Source organism: Heteronotia binoei, chromosome 17 (genome assembly GCF_032191835.1).
Source record: "Heteronotia binoei isolate CCM8104 ecotype False Entrance Well chromosome 17, APGP_CSIRO_Hbin_v1, whole genome shotgun sequence".
Taxonomy (NCBI): Eukaryota; Metazoa; Chordata; class Lepidosauria; order Squamata; family Gekkonidae; genus Heteronotia; species Heteronotia binoei.
The window spans coordinates 13,534,805-13,558,754 of NC_083239.1; the positions used below are offsets into that span (position 1 = coordinate 13,534,805).

Consider the following 23,950-nt stretch of genomic DNA (forward strand, 5'->3'; position numbering starts at 1 on the left):
GGACAGATCTGATGTAAATAAAACCATGTTGGGCTGGGCCATGTGTGTCATGTAATGCCAGGTAGTGGAGCGATAAACTTTATAAAAGTCACAAACACAGTTAAAAAATGTGACTTAAAGCATTATTAGAACATTAGCACTCTTGCAATATTTGGGTTATTTAACAGACTCTGATAACTGACACCTCTTGTTCTGAATTATTGCATCAAAAACTGGAGACAATGTCTGTGCTATAGCAAACCTGAGTATGCTGTTCAGGTGTGTATCTGTAAGTTGCAAACCTACCTTTGATTTATTGACATTCATTACAGAAATTTTATGGGCCGTGCTTTGTGTCCTAGGACCCATGGGAAAACATGAGATGGCTGGGCATTGTGAGCTTTTGCTGGTTAAGAACATGTGAAGGCCCCATGACACAGACTGCAGGCTATGTGTTTGTCTAAAAAACTATAGTCTTCCCCAGAGAAATAACTACGTCTATGTGGCAGTGCAAGAATAGAGAGATAGCAATGTATAGTAGTGAGTTACCAGCCTACAATCAAAATCCCCAGTCTACAAAAGAAAATGTGCTGGGTGAACTTGGTCTGGACACACACTCTCAGCCTAATCCACTTCACTGACTTCTTGTTATTCTAAATAGTTCACATTGCTTTCCTACTGAGAAAGACTGGATCACGAGGGTGTGAATACAGTTAAAGAGAGAAGGGGAATCCAGCTGCACCCAGAAGAGCCCTGGCATAATGAGCCCAACAATTCTCTCTCTCTCTCTCTCTCGCTGTAGCAAGGCAAAAAGCTCATACCTTGAATAAAACTTTGTTAGTCTTAAAAGTGCTTTCTTTGTATCTCTCCTGTGTGATTAAGGGAATTGGGCAAAATAAACTTGCTCTTTCTCTCCCGTCTCCCTAACGGAGGTGCCTCAGCTAATGGAGGGAAGACAGGCTTTGCTTGTAGCTCCTGTGCAATTGAGTGAGCCTGGCAAAGCAGACGGAGAAGGAAGCAGACAACAGCCAGTTGTTTGCAGGCCTCATACAAACCCAGTGGGGGATGATCTGTCCCGTGGGCCACTCATTTGACACCACTGCCTGCCCTACAGGGTTGCCATTGTCAGCTGCAACTTGATAGCAAAACAAAAAACAAAGCTTCATAGCCTCCAATATCCATGTACCTGAAACCAAGATGTATACCTCCAATTGAGAAACATGTGGTTGCCTTTTATAGATTATCTAATTGGTCCCCTTTTATAGATTATCTAGCTAATCAAGATCCTCTTCCTTCTTTGTCTAACACTGTTAAAACTATACTCCTTATTTTAAAATTTATATTTGTAGACTATCTGGTTCAATTGTTATATAATGTAACCTTATTTCAGTGTGTACAAAGAATGTTTTTTATGCTGTGCATTTGTATGTTGCCTTATTGATGGTTGGGTAATGTGATCCGACGGTGGTTCAGTGGTAGAGCATCTGCTTGGTAAGCAGGAGGTCCCAGGTTCAATCCAACTAAAAAGGGACCAGGCAAATAGGCATGAAAAACTTCAGCTTGACCCTGGAGAGCTGCTGCCAGTCTGAGTAGACAATACTTATTTTGATGATCTGAGGGTCTGATTCAGTAGAAGGCAGCTTCATATGCTCATATATGTTCATTGAATGCTAATGTATTTTTATAGTTGTTGTATTTTGACTTATTCTTTTTAATAAAATGTGTTATTGTTAAAAAAAGCTTCCAAACTGCAAGAAAAACAAAAAAAAACATTTTAAAAATGTAAAGGTGAAGCTGCCATATACTCCATCCAACACAGATTCTGATCTGAAGGCTATTGAATTGACTTGGGAGATGCCACCATCTCATTGTTATTATTGTATATTGCCTACATTGTGATTTTTATGCTTTTATTGTGACATCGTATCATATTTATGTCTGTAACCTGTCCTGAGCCTGCCTTGGCAGGATGGGTGGGAGAGAAATCCCTTTACAAACAAACAAACAAATAAAATTGTTCCCTCAGTATTGCTTATCCTAACTGGCAGCAGCCTTCCAGGGTCTCATCCCATCTTTCCTGCTACCTGAGATCCTTTTTGTTGGATGTGCGCTGGGCAGGGCATATTTCTAGGATGGAAAACCACCGCCTTCCCAAGATTGCCCTGTATGGCGAACTCTCCACCGGCCATCGAAATAGAGGGGCACCAAAGAAGAGGTACAAGGACTCCTTGAAGAAATCCCTTAGCACCTGTCACATCAACCATCACCAGTGGTCTGACCTAGCCTCAGATCGCAAAGCATGGAGGCACACCATCCACCAGGCTGTCTCTTCCTTTGAGAACGCACGCATAGCTGGTCTTGAGGACAAAAGGAGACTGAGGAAGAATTGCACTGCTACAGGACCAACCCTAAATCAGACTTTTCCCTGCAGCCGCTGTGGCCGGACCTGCCTGTCCCACATTGGTCTTGTCAGCCACCAGCGAGCCTGCAGCAAACGTGGACTATTGCACCCTTCTTAAATCTTCGTTCGCGAAGCCAAGCCGAGAGAGAGAGAGCCAGAAACTGAATCTAGGACCTTCTCCACGGTTGCGAAGCATCTGCCCTGTTATCAATCTATGTCTCCTTTCTTAACATATAGAAATTAAAAAACTGAAAGGTTCTACAAAATACATATGCATAAGTAGCCAGTGGTTTGCAGAGTGTGCTTCAAATAACAATGTCTAACCCATGTATGTGTGTTTTAAAAATCAAATCCCAGATCAGTCAACAACTCAATGGACAATCTTTGGACAAGAACAAAATCCATGTAATACTTTTTATTTCTGGACCAACCAAACTAACACAATGCTAAGATGGTCACTATCGGTCGAAACTACCTTACAAAGTTGTTGTAAGGAAATAAATGGGAGAAACCATCTAACCTCCTGAGTTTCTTGGCAATAGGGTTGCCAGAACACACCCAGAAAAAAAGTGCACTATCTCTTTTAATAGAGATTCACTGGCTTCCAGTGGGGTACCAAGTCAGGTTCAAGGTTTTGGTATTGGCCTTTAAGGCCTTGAGTGGTCTAGGACCAACATATCAGTGGGATCATTTTCTCTGGTATGTCCCCGGGAGAGCTCTATGTTCTGTAGACAACCTGCTGGTGATCCCTGGCCCTAGAGATGTCCAATTACCCTCAACCAGGGCCTTTTTGGTCCTGGCCACGATCTGGTGGAACCCTCTACCTAATGCCATCAGGGCCCTGTGGGACCTTATGTAGTCCTACAGGGCTTGTAAGGCAGAGTTGTTCTGCCAGACTTTTGGTTGAGGACAGCGACTTTTTTATTGTGGCTGGGAGGGTTGTTGGTTTTTTTGGCAGAAACGCACAGGAACACAGTACTGGCTGGCTTGGTATCAGGAAGTGTGGCCTAATATGCAAATTATTCCTGCTGGGTTTTTTCTACCAACCCCCCCCCATGTGTGAAACAATTGTGACATCAGGGGTGTGTGGCCTAATATGCAAATGAGTTCCTGCTGGGCTTTAAAAACAAAACAAGCCCTGGTGGCTGGCACCCTCTCTCCTTCCCCTTCCCATAATTTCTGGTTTGATGTTTCTTCTCCCCCCTGCCCAGAAAGTGGCCAAGTAGTCCAGAACTGGGATGGAAAACCTACAGGGATGCCATCTTGGACCTCTTTTAATCTGGTTTTCTTCCGTTTTTATCAAATTTGTTACGCTGCACATACAACACTCTGAAGTTTGCCTTGGAAAAATCACAATTAAAGGAAAACTTGTTATACTGAGTTTTAATGTTCTGTACATTTATTTTATGGCATTATGCCTCCTGTACATCACCCAGAGGCCGGCATAAGCTGGGATAGGGTGGTTAACAAATTGAAATAATAATAATAATAGTGGTTAAATTAGCAGTTGAAGCTCTTCATTACATAGAGGCAACATGCTATTGAGCCTCTATTAAAGAGACAGGACTTTTTTTCTCTGGACCTGTGGACAATCCTATTTGGAGAAAGAATGGCATACATATATAATCAATTGATTGATCATTCTACAAATGATCCCACGAACCTGTGAATTTTGCAGAGACAAATGCTGTATTCAAAGAGAGCCTACCAGTGGTTCCGCAAAGACTCAAATATGTATGAGTATTTGAAGGAGTGAGAACCACAATGTAAAATCATTGTAAATGCCTGAAGCTGAGAGTACAAATTATTGCAGTACCTAAAGCCCTGAGAGACTGCCAGCTGGGACACTGCTCCTTATTTGCTGACATCGAAAGGACATAAATGTTTACTGTGGAGTTCATAGCTGGTAAGTCTTCCCCATAGAAACAATAAATGTTGCTATCACTTAAATCTCAAACTGCAATTTGTGCTTTATGGCAGATGGGTGAATTGGCAACAGAAAGAAACAAAATTGGAGATGTTTTGTCAGAGCTATGAAAGAAAACACAGGCACTGAAATCCTGTTTCTCTTTGTGTTCCCACTGGGACATAGTTAACAGCTGCTAGAAATTGCAAGACAGATTGACTTCTGTAGAAGCTGGGGCAAGACAAGCTATGTCCTAATACAGAACAACACAGTCTTGTGATACTTTGAGGGCTGACAGATTTATTGGGGAAGAAGGTTTTTGGACTGAAACCTACTTCCTAGATTTCTGCGTCTGATGAAGTAGTTTCTAGTCCATTAAAGTTCCTGCCCCAACAGAACTGTCAATCCTTACCTCCCCCTCCCCACCAAAGTCTCTTCTTGTTTGCTTTGAGTAAGAGGCTTATTTGATGGGTATGCAAGAGAGGGCCTTTTTGGTGGCAGCCCCCCAATTATGGAGCAGCTTCCCCAGGGAGGTAGGCCAAGCTCCCTCATTTCCAATCTTTAGGAGGCAGCTTGTGTAGAACGACATTTGATTAGTTTACTAGTTCTGCTTATTGGCAGTTTTAAATTGTGATTTTAATTCATAGCATCTGTGTATTTTATGTATTCTTATACAATATGCTCCAATTTACATGGTAAACCACCTTGAGTTCTGTAAGGTATAAAGGTGGCTAATACACATTTTAAATCAACCAAATAAAACAAAAGTCTAGTGGCACCATAAAGACTAACAAAATGTATTTCAATATGTGCTCCCAGCTCACTTTCTCAGACAGATATGTGATGGAAAACCATACTGAAGAATGTGGCTAGGATAGGATGGGGTGCAGTGGGGTGGGGGAGAGGAGTCAAGGCTTGATGTGAATTACACAATGAGTCTTACAAGTGTAGCTCGTAAGTATTGTTATGACTTCATGGTGCCACTGGATATTTCTTTTGTTATGACAGATTAAAATGGCTACCCTTTGCAAGCATCATATAAGTAACCAATACGCTCTTCAGAAATGGAACTGTTAAGCCTATGGTAGAATGTCGGCACTGTTTGTTTATTTATATTATAATACCTTCCCTTAAAGTACATGACATATATGAGTGTGTGTGTGTGTGTGTGTGTGTGTATATATATATATATATATATATATATATATATATATATATATACACACACACACACAGACATCTAGACAATATCAGCATACTAATGTTTTATTTATAATTGTACTGATTTAAAACCCAATTATTCATGATTTAAAACCAATAAACTGTTAATTGACAAAAGCAGAAATGGAACTGTTAAGAAAACACATTTGATTACTATCCTCATAGCTCTCAAAACCTGGGGCACTGCCACACGCCTGCATTTCACAGTGCGGCTCTTGCTTCCGCATTAAATACAGCTGTGTGAGAGCAGCAGAGAAGCGTCCACATAGAGGCGATCCCTGCCACAGCCCTCAACAGTGATTATTCCCTCCCACAAGTCACCAGAGGCCTTTTTCAGGTTTTGAAAACATTCAGTAACTGGCATGTCTCGATTACTGATTTATTTTAAGCCTGAAAAAGTCCTTTTCTGGTGCAGGGTAATGCGAAGGGTAGTGGGTGGGTGAAGGAAAGATCAGTGAGGCCAGGCCAGAGAAAGCCAAACTATCCTATTCACACTGATGCAAACACACTTTTGCTGCTATCTTTCAGAAAATTGCTTCCTGAAGCACATTGCAGCAAGGTGCAGGGAAAGCTGGAATTTGTACACTGTAGAACAGGGGTCCTCAAACTACGGCCCGTGGGCCAGATGCGGCCCGCTGAGGACGTTTATGTGGCCCGCCGGGTTATGGCAAAATCAGACCGGAAGTGACGTTCGACCTAAACTCACGTTAGCAACGCACACTTCCGGCACTGGGCTGAGGCGGCGGAGACAGAGTGTGAGGTGATACCGAGGTGAGGTGAGTTCCCAGGCCGGGGTGTGTGGTGTGGGGAAGGGAGAGAGATGCAGAAGACGGAGAACTGATGGCCTGCGGCCTTGTACAGTAACGGCAGTCCGGCCCTCCAACAGTCTGAGGGACAGTGAACTGGCCCCCTATTGAAAAAGTTTGAGGACCCCTGCTGTAGAATAATGTTGTCTAGATGCTGAGGGGAAAAAAGATGATTTCTGTTTCAGAGTCACAGCAGAGCAAATAACCTGGATTTTAAAATGAGGCAGAAGCACCTCAGGCTAGAGTGCCACCTTCTTAAAAGCAGAGATAACACAAAGGTGACCTGTGTACATTTCAGTATTAGGCATACATTGAGTACCCACCAGCAATATGTGCAATGCTGTCAGGAGTAGCTCCCTTAGTTCTTGTTTCATGTACAGAAGGCCTTTACAAATCTTCAAGATCAACCCGTATTATGTTTCAACTGCTCAAGGGCTAATGATACCAGCCAATACCCTTCCCTGTTCTCCCAGTGTCTCTCCTTCCTGCCAAGTTCTGAGTGACATTCCATGACTGCTATTGATCCCTGCTTCCTGTGTGAACTATTAGCTGCTAGGTACAAATCAATCACTAATGCCAGCAAGAATAGCTGTTACATTTATCAGTGGAATGCAGCTTTTACACACACAGAGAAAATGCAATGAATTACAAATGGGGAAATGTTGAGAAATTAGAACAGACTGCTTGAGGCTGTGATCCTAAGGCGTGCAATCCCTTTCAGAGTTACTGCATCCCAAGTGAGTCTTTTGCACTTGGTTTACATTGACCCTTAAGTATGAGTTTTCTTTGGGTAAATGGGTAATACTTTAGACCAGGGGTGCCAAACTCATTTGTTATGAGGGCTGGATCTAACATAAAAGAGACCTTGACAGGACAGGCCATGTGTCTCATAAAATGTAATGCCAGGTAGGGAGAGATAAACGTTATCAGGCAAACACAATTAAAGTTTTTTTAAAACAAAAAAATTAAAATAAAACATGCTTCAAACATTAGCCCTTTTGCAATATTGGTTATTTAACGGTCTCTGATAACTGACACCTCTTGCTCTGAATTATTGCATCAAAATCTGGAGACAATGTCTGTGCTGTAGAAAATCTTGAGTATGCTGTTCAGGTGTTGTTCAAGTGTGTGTCTGTAAGTTGCAAACCTACTTTTGATTTATTGACATTCATTACAGAAATCTTACGGTCAATGCTCTGTGTCCTAGGACCCATGGGAAAACATGAAATGGCTGGGCACTGTGAGCTTTTTTACATAAATTGCTTTGTGTGCCGGTCAAGAACATGTGAAGGCCCCATGACACAGACTGTGGGCGATGTGTTTGTCTAAAAATATATAGTCTTCCCCAGAAAAATAACTACAACTATTATGTGGCAGTGCAAGAATAGAGAGACTACAGTGTATAGTGGTGAGATCGCCTGGCACAGCTCTAGCTTTAATTGAGAGAGCCCTAGCTGTGCTAGGGCCTCTCAATCACACAGTAGAGCTTCAGAGCCAAGCTCCTTCTTCCTCCCCCTCCCTTGGGGAAGAGGGAGGGAGGAAGAGAAAAACAGGGAGGAAAGGCTGCTTTGCTCAGCTGCCTCAGTCCCGAAGGAAAATGGTGACAACAGAAGCAGGAGAGAGGAAGAAGGAAGCAGATCATAGGCAGTTCCTTGAGGGCTGGACAGAAGTCCTCTGGGGGCCAGATCAGGCCTGTGGACCACACATTTGACACCCCTGCTTTAGACCATGTTAGATCCCTACTTTATTATCATGGCATTCAAAGATACCTAAATTCTTTGTAATTAGACTGATAGTATGAATTATTAAACATTTTCTATTTAAAGAGTATGAAAGTTAAACTAGTGGCTTTATTCCCCTGCTGCCGTTCTCTGCTACGTTGTTAGATACCTGTGTCTATTTTCATGTCCCTTGGCAAGTCTGTTAAGAGTTTGTTTACATGTAGCCTTTGTATGTATATTACCAAAGTTCTCTTGCATAACTTACCAGGCTTATTACCCATCAATAAGCAGAATAGTACAGCATCTACTGAGGCCTGTAGGTTGCCAAATAGCCTGTGGCAATCAGAAATAAGATTTGGTTGGATGGTTTACTTCTTGCACAGTTGTCTCTAGATGTCAGCCTTCCTGAGTAACTCAAATTGCCAATCTCCAGGTGGAAATTCCAACTAATCTCCAGACTACAGTTTGGAGAAAATGGACTATATGGCATTATACCCTCCCCAAAGCCCATTCTCCCTAGGCTTCACCCCCCTTCCCCAACCGCCAAATATTTCCCAATCCATAGTTGGCAACCCTATGAGTAATTGTGTATAAGAAGAGCAGGGAAAGCTAGTGGCAAAACCATGAAGGAGCAAGAAACCTATCCAGTTTGAACCCATACAGCCTTCCCTCTCACACAAGGCTGCTTGACCAAAGGCAAACCTTATTCAGAAGTGCAGGGAAATGAAGTGAGAAGACTCCAGGAGCATCACGTGGTGGGCTGGATCTGGGTCCATCTGCGGCAGCGGAAGGCAGCTGAGGGCGTTTTCGTGGCCCATTGCCTTGCTGGGGCAGTAGACGAGCTTGTAGGTGTATGAGTTGAGGAACTTGTTCCACCGCAGGACCCGCTGCAACAGGATCTGCGGTGTCTGGCGGTCTTGGGGCGAGTAGGCTGAGCAATGGCTTGTGATCTGTGGCAATCGTGAAGCGCCTACCATATAGCCGTTGAATTTGTATATGCCCACCACGATTTCCAGCGCCTCCTTATCTATTTGGGCGTAGTTGCATTCAGCCTGGGTCAAAGTGCGAGAGTAATAGGCCACGGGGATCTCTCTTCCGCCCGGGAGTTGGTGGCCCAGGATGGCGCCCACTCCGTAAGGGAAAGCATCGCATGCTAAAATCACAGGGAGGGACTCGTCAAAATGGTGGAGTACCTCATTTGAGACCAAGATGTCCTTGACCACCTGGAAGGCTGCGGCCTGCTTTTTTCCCCAGACCCATGGGGCGCCCTTATCTAGGAGTCTGTGTAGGGGTTCAGCCAGGGCTGTTTTGTGGGGCAAGAATGAGTGGTAAAAGTTCAGGAGCCCCAAAAAACGTTGTAGTTCTGCCCTGCAAGTGGGGGCCGGGGCCTCTACTATCGTTCTGGTCTTGTCGGCCATTGGGTGAATTCCTGCGGCATCCATCGCAAACCCCAGGAACTCCACCCTTGGCACCCCAAGTGAGCACTTCTCCCACTTTACCTTGAGACCCGCGTTCTGGAAGCAATGGAGCACCTCTCGAAGGCGGCAGCAGAACTTGTCGGCATCTGTTGCCGCTATCAAAACTAGGGTTGCCAAGTCCAATTCAAGAAATATCTGGTGACTTTGGGGGTGGAGCCAGGAGACTTTGGGGGTGGAGCCAGGAGACATTAGGGGTGGAGCCAAGATCAAGGCTGTGACAAGCATCATTGAACTCCAAAGGGAGTTCTGGCCATCACATTTAAAGGGACAGCACCTTTTCAATGCCTTCCTTCCATAGGAAATAATAGATAGGGGCATCTTCTTTGGGGGCTCATAGAATTGGACCCCCTGGTCCAATCTTTTTGAAACTTGGGGGGTACTTTGGGGAGAGGCACTAGATGCTATACTGAAAATTTGGTGCCTCTACCTCAAAAAACAGCCCCCCCCCAGATACCCCCAAGTCAATTCCCCATTATTTTCTATAGGAATAAATCTCCCTATGGAATAGCAGAGTTCCCAGCAGACATTTCCCTCCCCTCCCCCCGCTTTCTGATGACCCTGAAGCGCGGGGAGGGCCTCCAAACCGGGGGATCCCCTGCCCCCACCTGGGGATTGGCAACCCTATGGGGGAGACAGGCAGAAAGAAAGCAGCTTTAATTTTAAATGCATTCTCCGAGCCTCTGGAGACAAATGCCTTCTCCAAGCCGGCTGATGGGGCGGGGGGCTTTGAGAGCCACACGGTATATGCGAAAGAGCCACGCGTGGCCACAATTTGGCCAGCCCTGGGCCAAAGCCTTAACTCAGGCGGGGGGGCAGGCAGGGGAGCGGCTCGGCTCCAGCTGGCCTGCCCGGTCTCGGGGAGTTTCTCAGGCTCTCCAGGGAGGGCCCAGAGGTAAAGGGGTTAACCAGGAGGTGGCCGCGCGGGAGAGGAAGGGCTCACCTGGGCCAAAGGGCTCACCTGCCGCGCGCGCGCTCACCTGGTGGAGAAGGAGATGCGCGGCGCCGGGGAAAGTTTGCTCCGAGTTGGGCGCCCCTTCGGGCCGGAACCTGCGCCTCGCCATCTGCCTGCTCGGGCAGCCCCCGTCGGTAAGTGGTGCTCGGGGGCAGGAGGTGCATGTTTTCCACCCCTGACTCCCGGGGAGACCTCCTCCGCTTGCCCTTCCTTGGTCGGGGCTGGGTGGGGAGGGTCTGCCCCCTCGAAGGGTCTGATGCTGGCTTCCCTCACCGGCCCAGCCCTGCACTTCCGGAGGGCCCACGATCCTGCCCCCCAAACCACGCGCCGCGGCGGGGGCGGCAGCGGCTGTGCTGCTAAAGGCAGCTGACCACGCGGTTGGTGTAAAGGACGGGCTTGAGGGTGCGCAAGCGCTACGGGCGCAACGGGCGGGGCGTGGAGACCTTCTGCTACGGCTGGCCGCAGCGCTCGTGCACCCTCAAGCCCGTCCTTTACACCGACCGCGTGGTCAGCCGCCTCCAGCAGCACAGCAGCCGATGAGGAGCACATGGAGCGCGAGCGCAAGCGGCCCCCTCAACCCCCGCTGGTGATGCTGTTAACCTCCAGCATCCTCCCCGGCAGCCCCCGACGCCGCCAGCAGCAGGAGGACGCCGCTTCTCCCCCCGCTTCCATTTTTGGGGGGAGCGGGGGAAGAGGCTCGGAAACCTGGGGTCCCCCGCTAGAGCGGGAGGGTTGGGACCCCTAATCAAAACGTCATCAAAAAAGGGTTGTACTCCGGGAATCCCTTTAAGGAGAGAGTCCATTAAGCTTTGGAAAATTAGCGGAGCCACGCTGACCCCAAATTGTAGCCTCCGCACCTTGAAAGCCCCCCGGTGTGTAACGATGGTCTGAGCCTCAGCCGTTTGCTCATTTATTGGAAGTTGTTAGTATGCTTGGGCCAAATCCAACTTCCCCAAAATCTTGGAACCGGCCAGGGAGGCGAGGACATGGCTGACCACTGGGACGGAGTATGGATGGTCCTGTAGTGCTTTATTAATTGTGCATTTGTAGTCTGCACAGATGCACACGTCCCCGTTCGGCTTGACTGGGGTGACTATTGGGGTTTCCCAAGTGGCGTGGGAAACTGGCTCTAGCACTCCCTGGGCCATGAGGTGGTCCAATTTGGCTTCGATTTTTGGCTTAAGTGCAAACGGAATCCGCCAAGCCTTCAGACTTAAGGGCCTAGCCGTGGGGTTCAGCTGCAACACGATAGGTGGCCCCTTCTACGTTCTGAGAGCCCCACTGAATACTTCTGGGAACTCCCGGCACACTTGGTCAAAATTGTGGGCCTGTATGTGGTCTGCCCCTACAATTGTGATGCCCATGGGCTTAAACCAAGCCAATCCCAATAGGGTGGTGAGCCAGTGCTTCACCACAAGAATGTCCAGGGCCCCTTTAAAATTTTTGAACTCCACCCAAACTCTGGCCCACCCCATGATCTGCACTGGATTCTTTTGAATGTCCTGCAATATGAACTCCGCAATATGGCTGGTTGTGGGGGCAGAGTTTAAAGTGGGTCTCCTCCAAAATAATGGAGATGGAGGATCCCGTGTCCAATTCCATCAGGCAGGAACCTCCTTTGATCAAGACCTGCAATTTACCTTGTCGGGGGTGTCCTGGGGCAAGTTCATTATCTGGATGCTGTTTGCGGCCATTGCGTGTGTGTCTGTCGAGTCGTGGAGTGCAGACTAGGGCTTCCTGTTGGGTCTGGCCCTGCAAGCTCAGGCAATCTCGGTGCTTGTGTGGGTCCCCACAGCTGGCGCACTTGGTGCTCAGCTTCTCTGCTGCCCATGGTTGGTTAAGTGTCTTCAGCCCACTGCATGGCTGGCGGTGAAGCTGATGTGTCCCTTCCTCGTCAGAGCCATCCGAGATCAAGGCAGCGGTGGCCTGGTTTGCGGAAGAGCTGGTGTGCATCTCTTTGAAGGTGGTTGCCTATTGGAGCGCTTTCGCAAGGTCGATGTCTTTGTCCTCATATACTAGCAACTTCTGGCGCATTTTCTCCTCCCGGACACCAACCGCAAAATGGTCCAGCAGGATCTCTTCCAGGTCCCCCGTGAAATCGCATCTCAGGGCAAATCCACGGAACTCTGCAAGATACTCAGCGGCAGACTCAGCTTGTCTCTGCTGTCTCGTGTAGAATGCATGCCTGTGTGTGAGACAGGACGGCTGTGGTGCCATGTGGTTTGTCATCACCAGCTGGTCGTAGGTTGCCCTTGCGAGGGTGGTCGGCACGATGAATCGCTTCATCAACTGGATGGTCTCCACCCCACACGAACTCAGGAGAAGCTCCTTCTTCTCTGCCGCTGCCTCCATTTTGTGCAGCTCTATGTAGTAGTTGATCTGGTCCACCCATGATTCCCATAAGTCGGGCCGGGTGACGTCAGATGCCGATAGGGTTTGTCCGGGAGCAGTAGCCATGACCTCAGCTGCGGAAGCATTAGAGCTCGGATTGCAGGGCTAGCGGGCAGCTGGAGGCTGCTCGCTGCTCACCGGTATCCACCTTCGTTGCCAGTGTAATGTATGGAGGTTGGAGACGTTCAGAATGCAACATGTTTTATTAGCGAGTACATCACAAAGACAAAATGGCGGGGCTGGGTCCCCTTGTTATATACATTTCCTGGAACAACCTTCTTCCTGGTCAGGTCCAATCCTGGCCAGTTAAACTGATCGTCATAGGCGGGCTGCATTTGTCCCTTCCAGGCACTGTCCACAGGTGTGCTGTGCCATCCTTTCCGGGATGAATGCCAGACACAACACCCAACCTGCACAATTTTCAACAAGCAGTTCACAAAATAATTTTCCAGGTAAAACAAAGGCACCAAAACTATCCAAAAATCCTTCTAGCCAAATTGTAATTGTTCTAGCTAAGTGCCTCTAGAAGAAAATCACAAGTTGCACAAATCTCAATAAGCAGTTCACAAAACAGTTTTCCAAGTAACTAAAGGCACCAGGGGGGCAGTTTGGTGTAGTGGTTAAGTGTGTGGACTCTTATCTGGGAGAACTGGGTTCGATTCCCCACTTCTCTACTTGCAGCCGCTGGAATGGCCTTGGGTCAGCCATAGCTCTCGTAAGAGTTGTCCTTGAAAGGGCAGCTTTTGTGAGAGCTCTCTCAGCCCCACTTACCTCAAAGGTGTCTTTTGTAGGGGAAGAAGATAAACGAGATTGTAAGTCGCTCTAAGACTCTGATTCAGAGAGAAGGGTGGGGTATTAATCTGCGGTTTTCTTCTTCTGCTGCTTGGAAAGAGAAAGGTACAGGAGCGAAAGGCTACCAAAGCTTTTAGGTGGATGTTTCTAGTGGGGCTTTTTGGGGGGGTGGGGTAGTTGATGCCTGCATGAATGTGGAGGCATGTACTTTTAACTTTATATAGCTTCATATATTTTAAGAAGTGATGTTGCTTAGACTATTGTAACAAGGCAGTGATTCCAAAATGTTAGATTACTGTGGAACATGGCAAGAAGGTTGAATCTTACGAACAATAAAGTGCAAACTGCTTCCTTTAAGGAGTGCTACTCAGTCATAGAAGGCAAAATTCCTTTTAGTGGGTTACTGAATGGTAATCAGGTTATGAGGTAAAACAAAATAAGCGTTGAAGGCTATTTTATGCTTCTTGTACAGGTACACCTTTGATGTAATCAGATTATTTGGATATAGTATTTACACATATATTCATAAATCCTTCCAGGGGAATTCTGGGAATTATAAACAAGAGTGTTGAAGCATCTTTAAAACTACAGTAAGATTTCAGTCCAACATAAACTTTTCTGGGAGTTGTCAGACAAAACAGGCTCTAGTTCATAAAAGGCTGCTTGTTTCTCTCTAAGGAGCTGCAAGACTCCTTTGTTTGTTTGCTGCAATGGAATGTGGCTACCTTTCTGCAACTGTTATCTAGGAATGATAGTCATTCAAGGAAGAGCAATCGGGATGAAAGCTTACATGTGGGACCTGGGAATCCCCTATAATTACAGCTCATCTCCATGCTACAGAGATCAGTTTCCTTGAAGAAAATGGATTCTCTGGAGAATGGACTCTATGGCATTGCACTCTGAGGTCCTTGTCCTCCCCAGTCTCCATTCACAAATCTCCAGGAGAGTTTCTCAACATGGACCTGGTAACCCTACCCCCATCCCCTGCTAATGGCCAGGGGCGACATAACACCCCTATCTAGCAATAAGTAAAGTTGTTTTCACTTCCTTCATCAAACTACAGTTCCCATGATTCTTAAGGGGGAGGAGTCCGAATGGTTAATATGATATGAAGCCTATATAAATTTGTCATTTTCAGGCCCAGATAGGCTTATTCTGACTGGCCTACTGCTTGCTGAGCTGTACCCCTTTGGGGAAATGTTTATAATCAAACACAGAATCCAGGGTCTCCCAGAGGTTGAGAGAGGCCTGTGCCACTTCCTTTTTTTTTTTAAAGGCTCCAGGTATATTTTTAGCTGATATGGTGGTGATGTTCTGGCCTCCTCCACCAATGCTGGGTCTGGCATAGCTTCCAGCCTTTCTGCTAGAAAAGGATATTAATTCATAGTGTGCACTACAGTCATTGTGGCCTGGTAATAGGGCACAAGTTTAAAGTTTTATGTTGAACGTTGTTCAGTCTTGTCCATATATCTCTGTGACTGTATGTACAACCTTATTTCGAGATAAAAAGGCTAAATTTGAGATCCTACATGAATGAGGCCTATGCCAAATGCCCCTCCCCTGGCACAATCTTGTGCTTATTTACTTGAATCTGATGAGGCTTTCTTCATGATGTTTACATATTAAGTGTAATTACAGCCTGGAGCTGCTTCCAGTGCACATTTGGGAATAAGTTACCATTGAACTTGGCAACTTCTATCATTAATGAAGTTTTAGTCCTCCATTTGCATAAACATGTACACATATACCTGAAGGTAAGGCCAACTGGATGGCAGGGGCTGTCTGCATTGTCTTTGCTGTTTTATATTGCGCAGAAGGGAAGCGCTCATCTGGTCGAAGTGATTTGTGAGTTTTGAACAACTGCTTATTCTATGGTTGTTTTTGGACCAATATATCGCAATGGTCAGATGATATCAAGTTGCCTCAACGTTATTCTGGAATGGTAAATGAAAACTGCTTTTTAAAAATGTTTTCCTCGAGATTCATGTGTTTCTGGTAAAATCTGAAATCGTTGGAAGTTGCCTCAAAGTATTTTTTAACGGTCAGTGGACTGGCATTTTTAAAGACTGTTTTTGTTTTGGGATGCATTTTTGTCACAGTTTACATATTCAACAAAGGACCCACAGGACAGCTGAACGGAAAAGTTTAGCCAGGTGTACTGGGTGGGGGCTCTGTCCTTGGGGCACCCCGGGGTGGCCTTTCGCTACCACACGACAGCGCAGAGTGAAGGGGCTGCAAGAGAGCGTGCGCGTCCTTGTTCGCTGAGGCGGCCAAAGGAGAAAGAGCCAATCTAATAGCGCGCGTACCCGCGCACGCGAACGAAGCCCCGCTTGAGGCAAGCGCTCGACTGAGGTAACGCTGAGAGACATCGGCGCGCGCCTGCGCCGTTGTCCCCGCCTCTTCTCGGTATGGATTCGGTTGGAGTGGGCGGGGCTTGAGTGACGCGCACGTCGTTTTAAACAGCTGTCTGAAGAGAAGCGAGGGAAGGGGAGAGGAAGCCCGACCTCTCTTCCTCCCCCCTCCCCTTACGTATACACGTAAGCACGCACTCCGGCGCTGATACGTTATCATACCTAGGCTCTGCCGCCGCCGCCGCCGTTGTCTTCCTCCGCCCCGGAGAAGGGGGGGGGCGGCGGAGGCGCGTTCGTGGGAAGCGCGCTCTCGGTAGCCGAGGGCGCGGGCTGGACTGTCTGGTGCGCTCGCTGGCCCTGTGGAGCGGCCGTGGGGGCTTGTGTGTGAGGCGGGGACCGACGCCCCTCCCCCTCCCCCAGTTCCCTGCACCGACCCTCACCCCGAAGCCAATATTCCCGAAATTAAGAGATACGCTGCGGCGGCGGCTGGAGCTGCGGGGCCCGGGGCGGCCGGGGCCGGGGGGGACCGCAGCGAGGCCGCCGCCATGGAGGCCCTGGGACCAGGTGAGAGGCCTCACCAGGAGGGAGAGAGGGAGGGGCGCTGGGCAGGTCCTCAGGTGTGTGTCTTGGCCGCGCCGAGGCCCGCGTGGCCCCAGCGCTGGAGTGGGTGGAGAAGAGGTGGGTTTGTAGCAGTGGGATGAGGCGCCTTTGGGTGACATTGAAACTGGTGGGGAAGGGGAATTTGGCTGCTTTCTTTAAAAAAAAAGAAAAAAAAAAGGGGTGGATAGTTGATGCTATAGCGATTCAGGGGTTGTATATATTGGGTTGTTTGGGGGAGGGAAGAGAGGGTGCTGGACCCATGGAGTATCCGTATAAAAGCTCTAGAAGCCCAAGGCATCCTTATTTTAAGAGGAAAGTAGAGCCGAGAACAAAGTGGATGACCCTATCCTTTTTGTGCCTCCAGGGTACTTTCCTTTATCAAGCCGAGACAAAACTCAGGTTTGCCACATTATGAGAAATGCATTGAGGAACAGCGTCTGATTGTGGCTTTCAAAGGAGCATGCTTGTGCGATACAGATGTTGGCAAACACCATAGTTGCATTCACATTTTTTGTTTTCAGGTGTATGCTGTAGATCAGTGGCCCCCAACCTCTTTGGCACCAGGGACCAGTTTTGTGAAAGACCATTTTTCCATAGAACAGTGAGGATGGGGTGCTGGGGCTTTTGCTGCTGCAGGCTGCCCCCACACCCTGTCCCAGTCCCCCCCCCCCATGGGGGTCTTTAAATGAGGAGTAGGCAAAGGTCTCTGCCTCACTCAATGACTCAGTTGCTAACAGGCCACGGACTGGTACCTGTCTGTGGCCCCGGGGGTTGAGGACTCCTGCTGTAGAATGACTGGAGTATATGTCCATTAAAAAGCTAGTGTGGCCATGGGAAGGTGAATGCAACCTGTGCAAGTATGGACATGACCCTTCAGAGAGCTTTATTTTGACTAAGATTGTCTAGTTTGTAGTGTAGTAGTGCTCAGTGACAGCTAGGTCAGAGTTTTTAAAGGTTTGTGATCTATCTTACTTTGTTTATGTGTAGTTTAGTTCTGTTTTGTGTCATTCCCAGGGGCTTTGGGTGGGTTCCAGTTTAGGTGGGAAAAGAATCTAAACCAGAATATCGAGCCTATATATTTATAAGATACAGTATCCGCTTAATGATGGTCGTGGATTGCCAGCTCAGACAAAGAATTCTTGGTTCAGGAAGATGGTTGGTTGAAATGGTACAGAGGAATGGCATGACTGGCATTGTGGTGGTACTGCGCTGTCCCTGGTGTTTGATCTCTGGCAGCATCAGAGTGTAAGTAGTTACACTCTATTTAGTTTTAGTTTGTAGAGTGGGTACTTAGACTGGGGCATCTTCAGTATGAAAGTGGAATGGAGATCCTGATTCATCTGAAGGCTTAAGGTCTGAGATATGGCCACATAAGAGCCTAACACATTTGGCTGGAAGATAAGTATGCAGTTAACCTGTCCTTCACTTAATAGATAAATTATGGATGAGCTGTGTTTGTACAAGCAGTTCTGAACTTTATAACTGGTTATTTATTCATTTACTTTATTTATACTCCACTTTTGTCTCCAATGGAGACCCAAAGTGGCTTACAATGTTCTCCCCTTCTCCATTTTAGTTTCACAACAGCACGTTGAGGATGATTAAATGAGAGTCCAGAACTCTAACCACTATATCATGCTGGCTCTCAGTTTTAGGTATAAGTGTGGGGGTATGATTTTTGAGGCTTTTTAACGTGGATGTTTAACCGTGGATGACATTTCTCTCAAAGTATCATTCAAGAATTGATTCTTGTTCTGTATGGAAAAACTCTGTGAAACTAATTTTGGCTATCCTCTGGAATTGTTGTCCTTTCCAAGTGTGGTATTTATGGAACACTTCAGTTAGCTTGGCCGATTGGACAGGGCCAGTCTTTCTGTAAGTCTTGAATGTCATCTAACTCCTTAGGTACTTCGTAAACAAATATTTTAAAATGGTGTGCACCAGTCTAGATAGCCTGGAGTTTTGAATTAGTCAGTTAAAACAGCTACTCAAAATGCTGAGCAAGTCACACACATACTTTCCTGCCCTTACATTACTGGTAGATGCAAAACTTTTCAGTTGCTGAAGCTGGTTTTCTGCAGTGTGTATTTGAAATGTGTGATGACTGAAAGCTGTTATCATGTAATGTTAAGCAGGAGCCTAATTTTGCTAGATGAGTCAGTTATGTATTTTATTTTCTATCCTACCATGCAGAACCCCTAAAATGGCTAACAACTTTGTAATAAAGTACGCAAAAATAAAATCCAGTGTAATTTTTAGCTGTATTCAGTGAGGGGTTGAGACTGTTGCTACCTTTAGTCTTCTTTTCTTCTCCCCCCACACCTTAGTTTGTCTCCATCCACTCGCTATTAGTTTTACTAAATTCCAGTGTTTGAATGCACAGTGAAGTCAGTGTGTTCCGTGCCTTGAAATGATGGTAATTGCTCAGCTTGGTTTGTTGGCTGGATGAGCTCTTTCAAAGGCATATATTTAGCTCTAAAAACCAGGTCAGCACTGAAAGTGCAATACTAAAGATATTGTCCCTTAGGGTTAATATTTGGGGCATGAAAGGAAAAAAAATATACCCATACTATCAGTTTCAAAAGTTGGGGATCTAGTCACGTAACACAGATTTGTACCAGGCCTTCCTTCAAGTTCCAGGTCTTGATGCACTCACTGAGAAGGGTGCTGTGTTCAATTGTGGGTGCTGTATTTAATTGTGAGAAGTAGACCAGAGATAGTGGGCTGCTGTTACTCCTATTGTTTGCTTCAGATAATGCAAGAGTTATGGGGTAGACTTGGTGATACTTATCAGATTTATGATCTATTGTAGAATCTTGTGGCAGTTACTTCTTTTAAGCAAAGTTTCTTTCTTGCTTGGTCTACTAGATCTACTTTCCTTGCACCTGACCCAGAAGCTCCAACTGATCCAGGGACCTCTCAGACAGCACACATCTAACCTGTGCTGCGTGAGCTGCACTGGCTTCCAGTAGAGCACTGGATCAGGTTCAGAGTCTTGGTGTTCACCTTTAAGGCCATTAGCAGTCAGGGACCCGCATACCTTTGAGACTACCTCTCTCAATATGCCCTTGGAAGAGCATTATGCTCAGAGAATAAGAACTACCCAGTGGTCCCTGACCTCAACCAGGGCAGGACCTTTTTGCTCTTGGCCCCCACATGGTGGAACTCTGCCTGAGGACATCTGTGTCCTGTAGGAGTCATTATCCTTCTGCAAGGCATGCAAGGCAGAGATGTTCCACCAGGCTGAGGACAGTGATGGTACACTGTAATATCTGGCACTCTCATACCCTCCATCCTCTATACCTGGGTGGCCTGTGTAAGATGAAGTTACTCCTCCATCTTAATAGGATATTGTTTTTATCTGCTGATATGTTAGTATTTTAATGTTTGTTTTATTTTCAGTTAATTGTTATACTTTGTTGTAAGCCACCCTGAACCCTGCTTGCAGGGAATGGGGTGGCCTAATAAATTGAAATAAATAAATTTTATAGGTTGGGAAGAAACTAGTGAGCATGGATCTGACAGTGTTTAGGAGGGAATAATGGTCCCTTACAAGCTGTCTTTTGAATGCTAGGGACCTTAATAAGTGTTGAGCTGCGTCTTTTTAATGCACAGTGGGACCAGAACCTGTTGTTTATTGAAGAGAGTGCTAACTAGGAGTGTTATGGAGATCTGGATGGATTATGGAAGGTAACCTATTAGAGACGGCCACCTGGGTGATCCATTCAGGAACTATATGGGGCAATGGATGGGGGGAAAGGTAAGCCATTCCAGCCCATGAGGATATGATATTTTATATGATATATATGTTATTTATTATTTATGTATTTTATTTAGTGGATTTATATTCTGTTGTACCCTGTGAATGGGCTCAGAGTGAATTACAACAACATATTCCAAGAAACAAAGTTCCTTGTGTGTCTCTCTGTCTTGCTGAGTAGAGCTTCTGTTGTATCCCCTTACTAGCAGTCTCCCTCATTGAGATAACAGAGGTGGGTCTTAGGTGTGCTGGTGGAGGGCCTGTAGTCTCTCCACTAAGGCCTCCTTAACAGATGTGGCTCATTAGCATCTAGACATCTTCTCCAGCTAGTCAAATTTTCTCATTGGATTTTCTGAGGAATTGCCAGAATGAAGTAGTTGATGTGGTATAGAGCACTCTTGGTGGGCAAACTTAACACATTTCTGTGCAGATATAAATGCATGTTGTTGTTGATGTCAGAGAACTTTCTTCTTAGCCAACTCTGCATCTGCTCTACCTTGTCCAGCACAGCTTTTCTGAATAGTATAGGTATAATTAGGTCAACCTTCCTGCCTCTAGAATTGCTGTTAATTGAGGTAGCACACTGGAAATTTGAAGTAGTATTTTTCTGGATAAAATTACTTGCTGGTTCTTACTTTCAGAAAAAAATCCATAGCATGATTCTGTCATGAATTTCAGTTGCTTATACCTGAGGGTGTTGATAATGCTTTGACCTCTTACAATTTGTCCACTTAATCTCAGTTTATCTTGGCTAGTAAACAGCTATACTTGGTTGATTACTAACCTATTAAAGGAAAAATTTGAGGGAACTTTGTGGGAAGGAGCAATAGGAATTGCCTTGTAGATAGGTAGTTACTAGAGTTGTCTTGCAGGGGAATAAAGCTATCTGCATGGATCTTCTTGTGTTAGAAATTTTTTGATCTTCAAGCTTGCTTTACTGGGCAAAGTGGTTGAGAGGGCAGTCACTTACCAGCTGTAGGTTTATTTATATTTCAAATTTATATTCCACCCTCCCTGCAAGCGGGCTCAGGGCGGATTACAGACAAATAGTTAAGCCACAATAATACACAGATTAACTATTTAGTTAAAACATATTAAAATGAAAAAAAAAATCAGGTTCTTCTGGATGACACAGAATGAGATCCTTTCCAACTTGTATTTCAAGGGGCAGGGTTCAGAATGAAAAGCACTTTGGGTTGTCTTATGGATGATTTGTACAGGGCTGTGTGTGATCCTGAATCTCTTGGTAGCTCTAGGTTATGGTGTCTCCTGGGCTGCTTGGGGGATGCACTGAATTGCAATGGTTCCATTCCTACCTTGCAGGGAAGTTTCCAGTGCTGGGGTGCTGTTGCTCTGCCTTGCGTGAGGTGGCTTGCAAGATTCTTGGGATTCTCTTGGTGCTTGTTTAAGGAGGGCCCAGAGGAAGGCAATCGTGTTGCATGCACAAGGTCTTGAGCATCTTCATTTAAAAGAACCTCAGCTGGTACTGGGGAAGATTTCTAAGGCAGCTGCCTCTGTGTTCATGTTTTTTAACATCTACGTGAAAGAACTGGGTGATTTCACTAGGAGTTTTGGCCACATTGCTGTTACACAAGTGACAGCTAGGTTTCCCTCTTCCTTTCCTATGTATTAGGTTTGTAACTTGAATGTCTGTTTGAACTCAGTAATGTGCTGCATGAGGGCAAATAAACTGTCCAGTCCAAATGAGACAGATGCTGACAGGAAAGTCTGTTGATTGGTGCTTCGGGGAAATGCTTTTTCTTGAGGGGGTTACTCTTGATAGCAGTGTAGTGTAGTGGTTAAGAGCAGAGGACTCTAATCTGGACAACTGGGTGTGATTCCCCACTCCTCCACATGCAGCCAGCTGGGTGACCTTGGGTCAGCCACAGTTCTCTCAGAGCTCTCACAGGGTGCCTGCTGTGGGGAGAGGAAAAGAAAGCAATTGAAAGCTGCTCTGAGACTCCTTTTGGTGGTGAAGAGTGGGGTATAAAAACCAGCTCTTCTTCCTCTTGAAAGAGAGAAAAATGTAGTTTGGAGGAGTCCTAGACACAGTACTGCTTTTGTGTTGCTTTGTGGCTAGCAGTATGTTCTGTGATCTTTGTTAGTGCCAGCTGTTCCCTTTCCTGGAGTCTTGGTCCCTGTAATGTATGCTATGGTAACTGCTCAACTTGAATGTGCTGTTGTGTGACCACTCAACTTTATTTCTGTATTGCTTTTTGATACCAGACTGCCCTTGAAGTTTATACTAGTCCAATACATAACAGCATGACTTGTCAGATGTTAGTTTCTAGGATGCGATGTTGATCCTTTGAGCTAGACTGGTTGCAAGTTTTTTTCTGAGCTAAATTCAGGGTGTATGGCCTGGTCCTAGGATACTTTGTTGGAACAGTTTATCTAATCCCACCCCTTTTTTGCTGTAAATTGAGATTACTGGGGGGAGTCTTATGTTTAGTCAGAGTAGTCCTTTTTTCAGGGTTAGTACCATGAAATTACTTCCAATTTATGATAACCCTATGAATTAATGACCTCAAGTGTCCTATCAGTGACAGCCTTGTTCACGTTTTGCAAACTAAAGGCTGTGGTGACTTCCTTTATTGAGTCAATCGATCCCATTGTGGGTTTTCCTCATCTTCAGCTTTTCCTAGCATTATTGTGTTTTCTGGTGAGTCTTCTCTTCTTATGATGTGACCAAAGTATTATAGCCTTAATTTAGTTGTTTTGGCTTTTGGGAAGCATTCAGGCTTGATTTGGTGTAACAACAACAACAAAATTTTATTTATATCCCGCCCTCCCCGCCGGAGCAGGCTCAGGGCGGCTAACAACACAATTCAAGTTTAGCTATACAGATAGATAAAATTACAGTTAAACAACATGAACATTTAATTAAAAATCTGCTTAAGTTTTAAGATTAAATTAAATTAAATTAATAAAAGTGCTAATGCTATGTTTACTTTATGTTTGCTTTTATGATGGCGGTTTCCTTAGCAATTTCCGTTTTCATCAGCGAAAGCCAGTTGGAAGAGGAAGGTCTTGCAGGCCCTGCGGAACTGTTCAAGGTCCCGCAGGGCCCGCATTTCCTCTGGAAGTTGGTTCCATAGGCTCGGAGCTATAGAGGAGAAGGCCCGATTGCGGGTACATTGCAACTTCACCTCTCTCGGTCCGGGAATAGTCAACAGGTTTTTCCCGGCTGACCTCAGTGCTCTCTGGGGTTCATATGGGGAGAGACGGTCCCTAAGGTAGACAGGTCCTCGACCTAGATACCTTTCATTTTTGGCTGTCCACAGCTGTGAAGCCAAATCGCTTAACTATTTGTCTGTAATCTGCCCTGTGTTTCAAATGAATCAAGGCCCATTTCCTCAATGCTTTTTTAAATTTGAGTTTTGAATGAATTTTTTTTTTTAGATTAACTTGTCTTTCTAATTTTCTGTGGAAAATCATTTTGACGTTCATATAGTTCTTCTGCATAAATATAGTTCTCTACGTTTTTCTTTATGGTATATGATTTGGGGAAGAGTGTGTCCTGTGGTGCTAGGGACAGAAAGAGTGCAGGAGGTTTTATTGTGAGGTGAATCTTTTGGTTTTGTTTTTTTAA

At 45.8% G+C, this 23,950-nt stretch overlaps 1 protein-coding gene across 2 annotated transcripts in view; it reads left to right on the forward strand.

The window, feature by feature from the left end:
- Window positions 1-4,172: 4,172 nt before the first annotated feature.
- LOC132586115 (protein argonaute-4) overlaps window positions 4,173-23,950 on the forward strand; it is a 44,544-nt gene continuing 24,766 nt past the window's right edge. Inside the window, exon 1 of one of the 2 annotated variants that reach the window (XM_060258065.1) lies at window positions 4,173-4,286. In XM_060258065.1, coding sequence (XP_060114048.1) covers window positions 4,262-4,286 — 25 coding nt within the window. In that variant the 5' untranslated portion in view covers window positions 4,173-4,261. Of the gene's footprint in view, window positions 4,287-16,360; window positions 16,563-23,950 lie in introns of those variants that run through there. The other variant, XM_060258066.1, reaches the window with a different exon arrangement.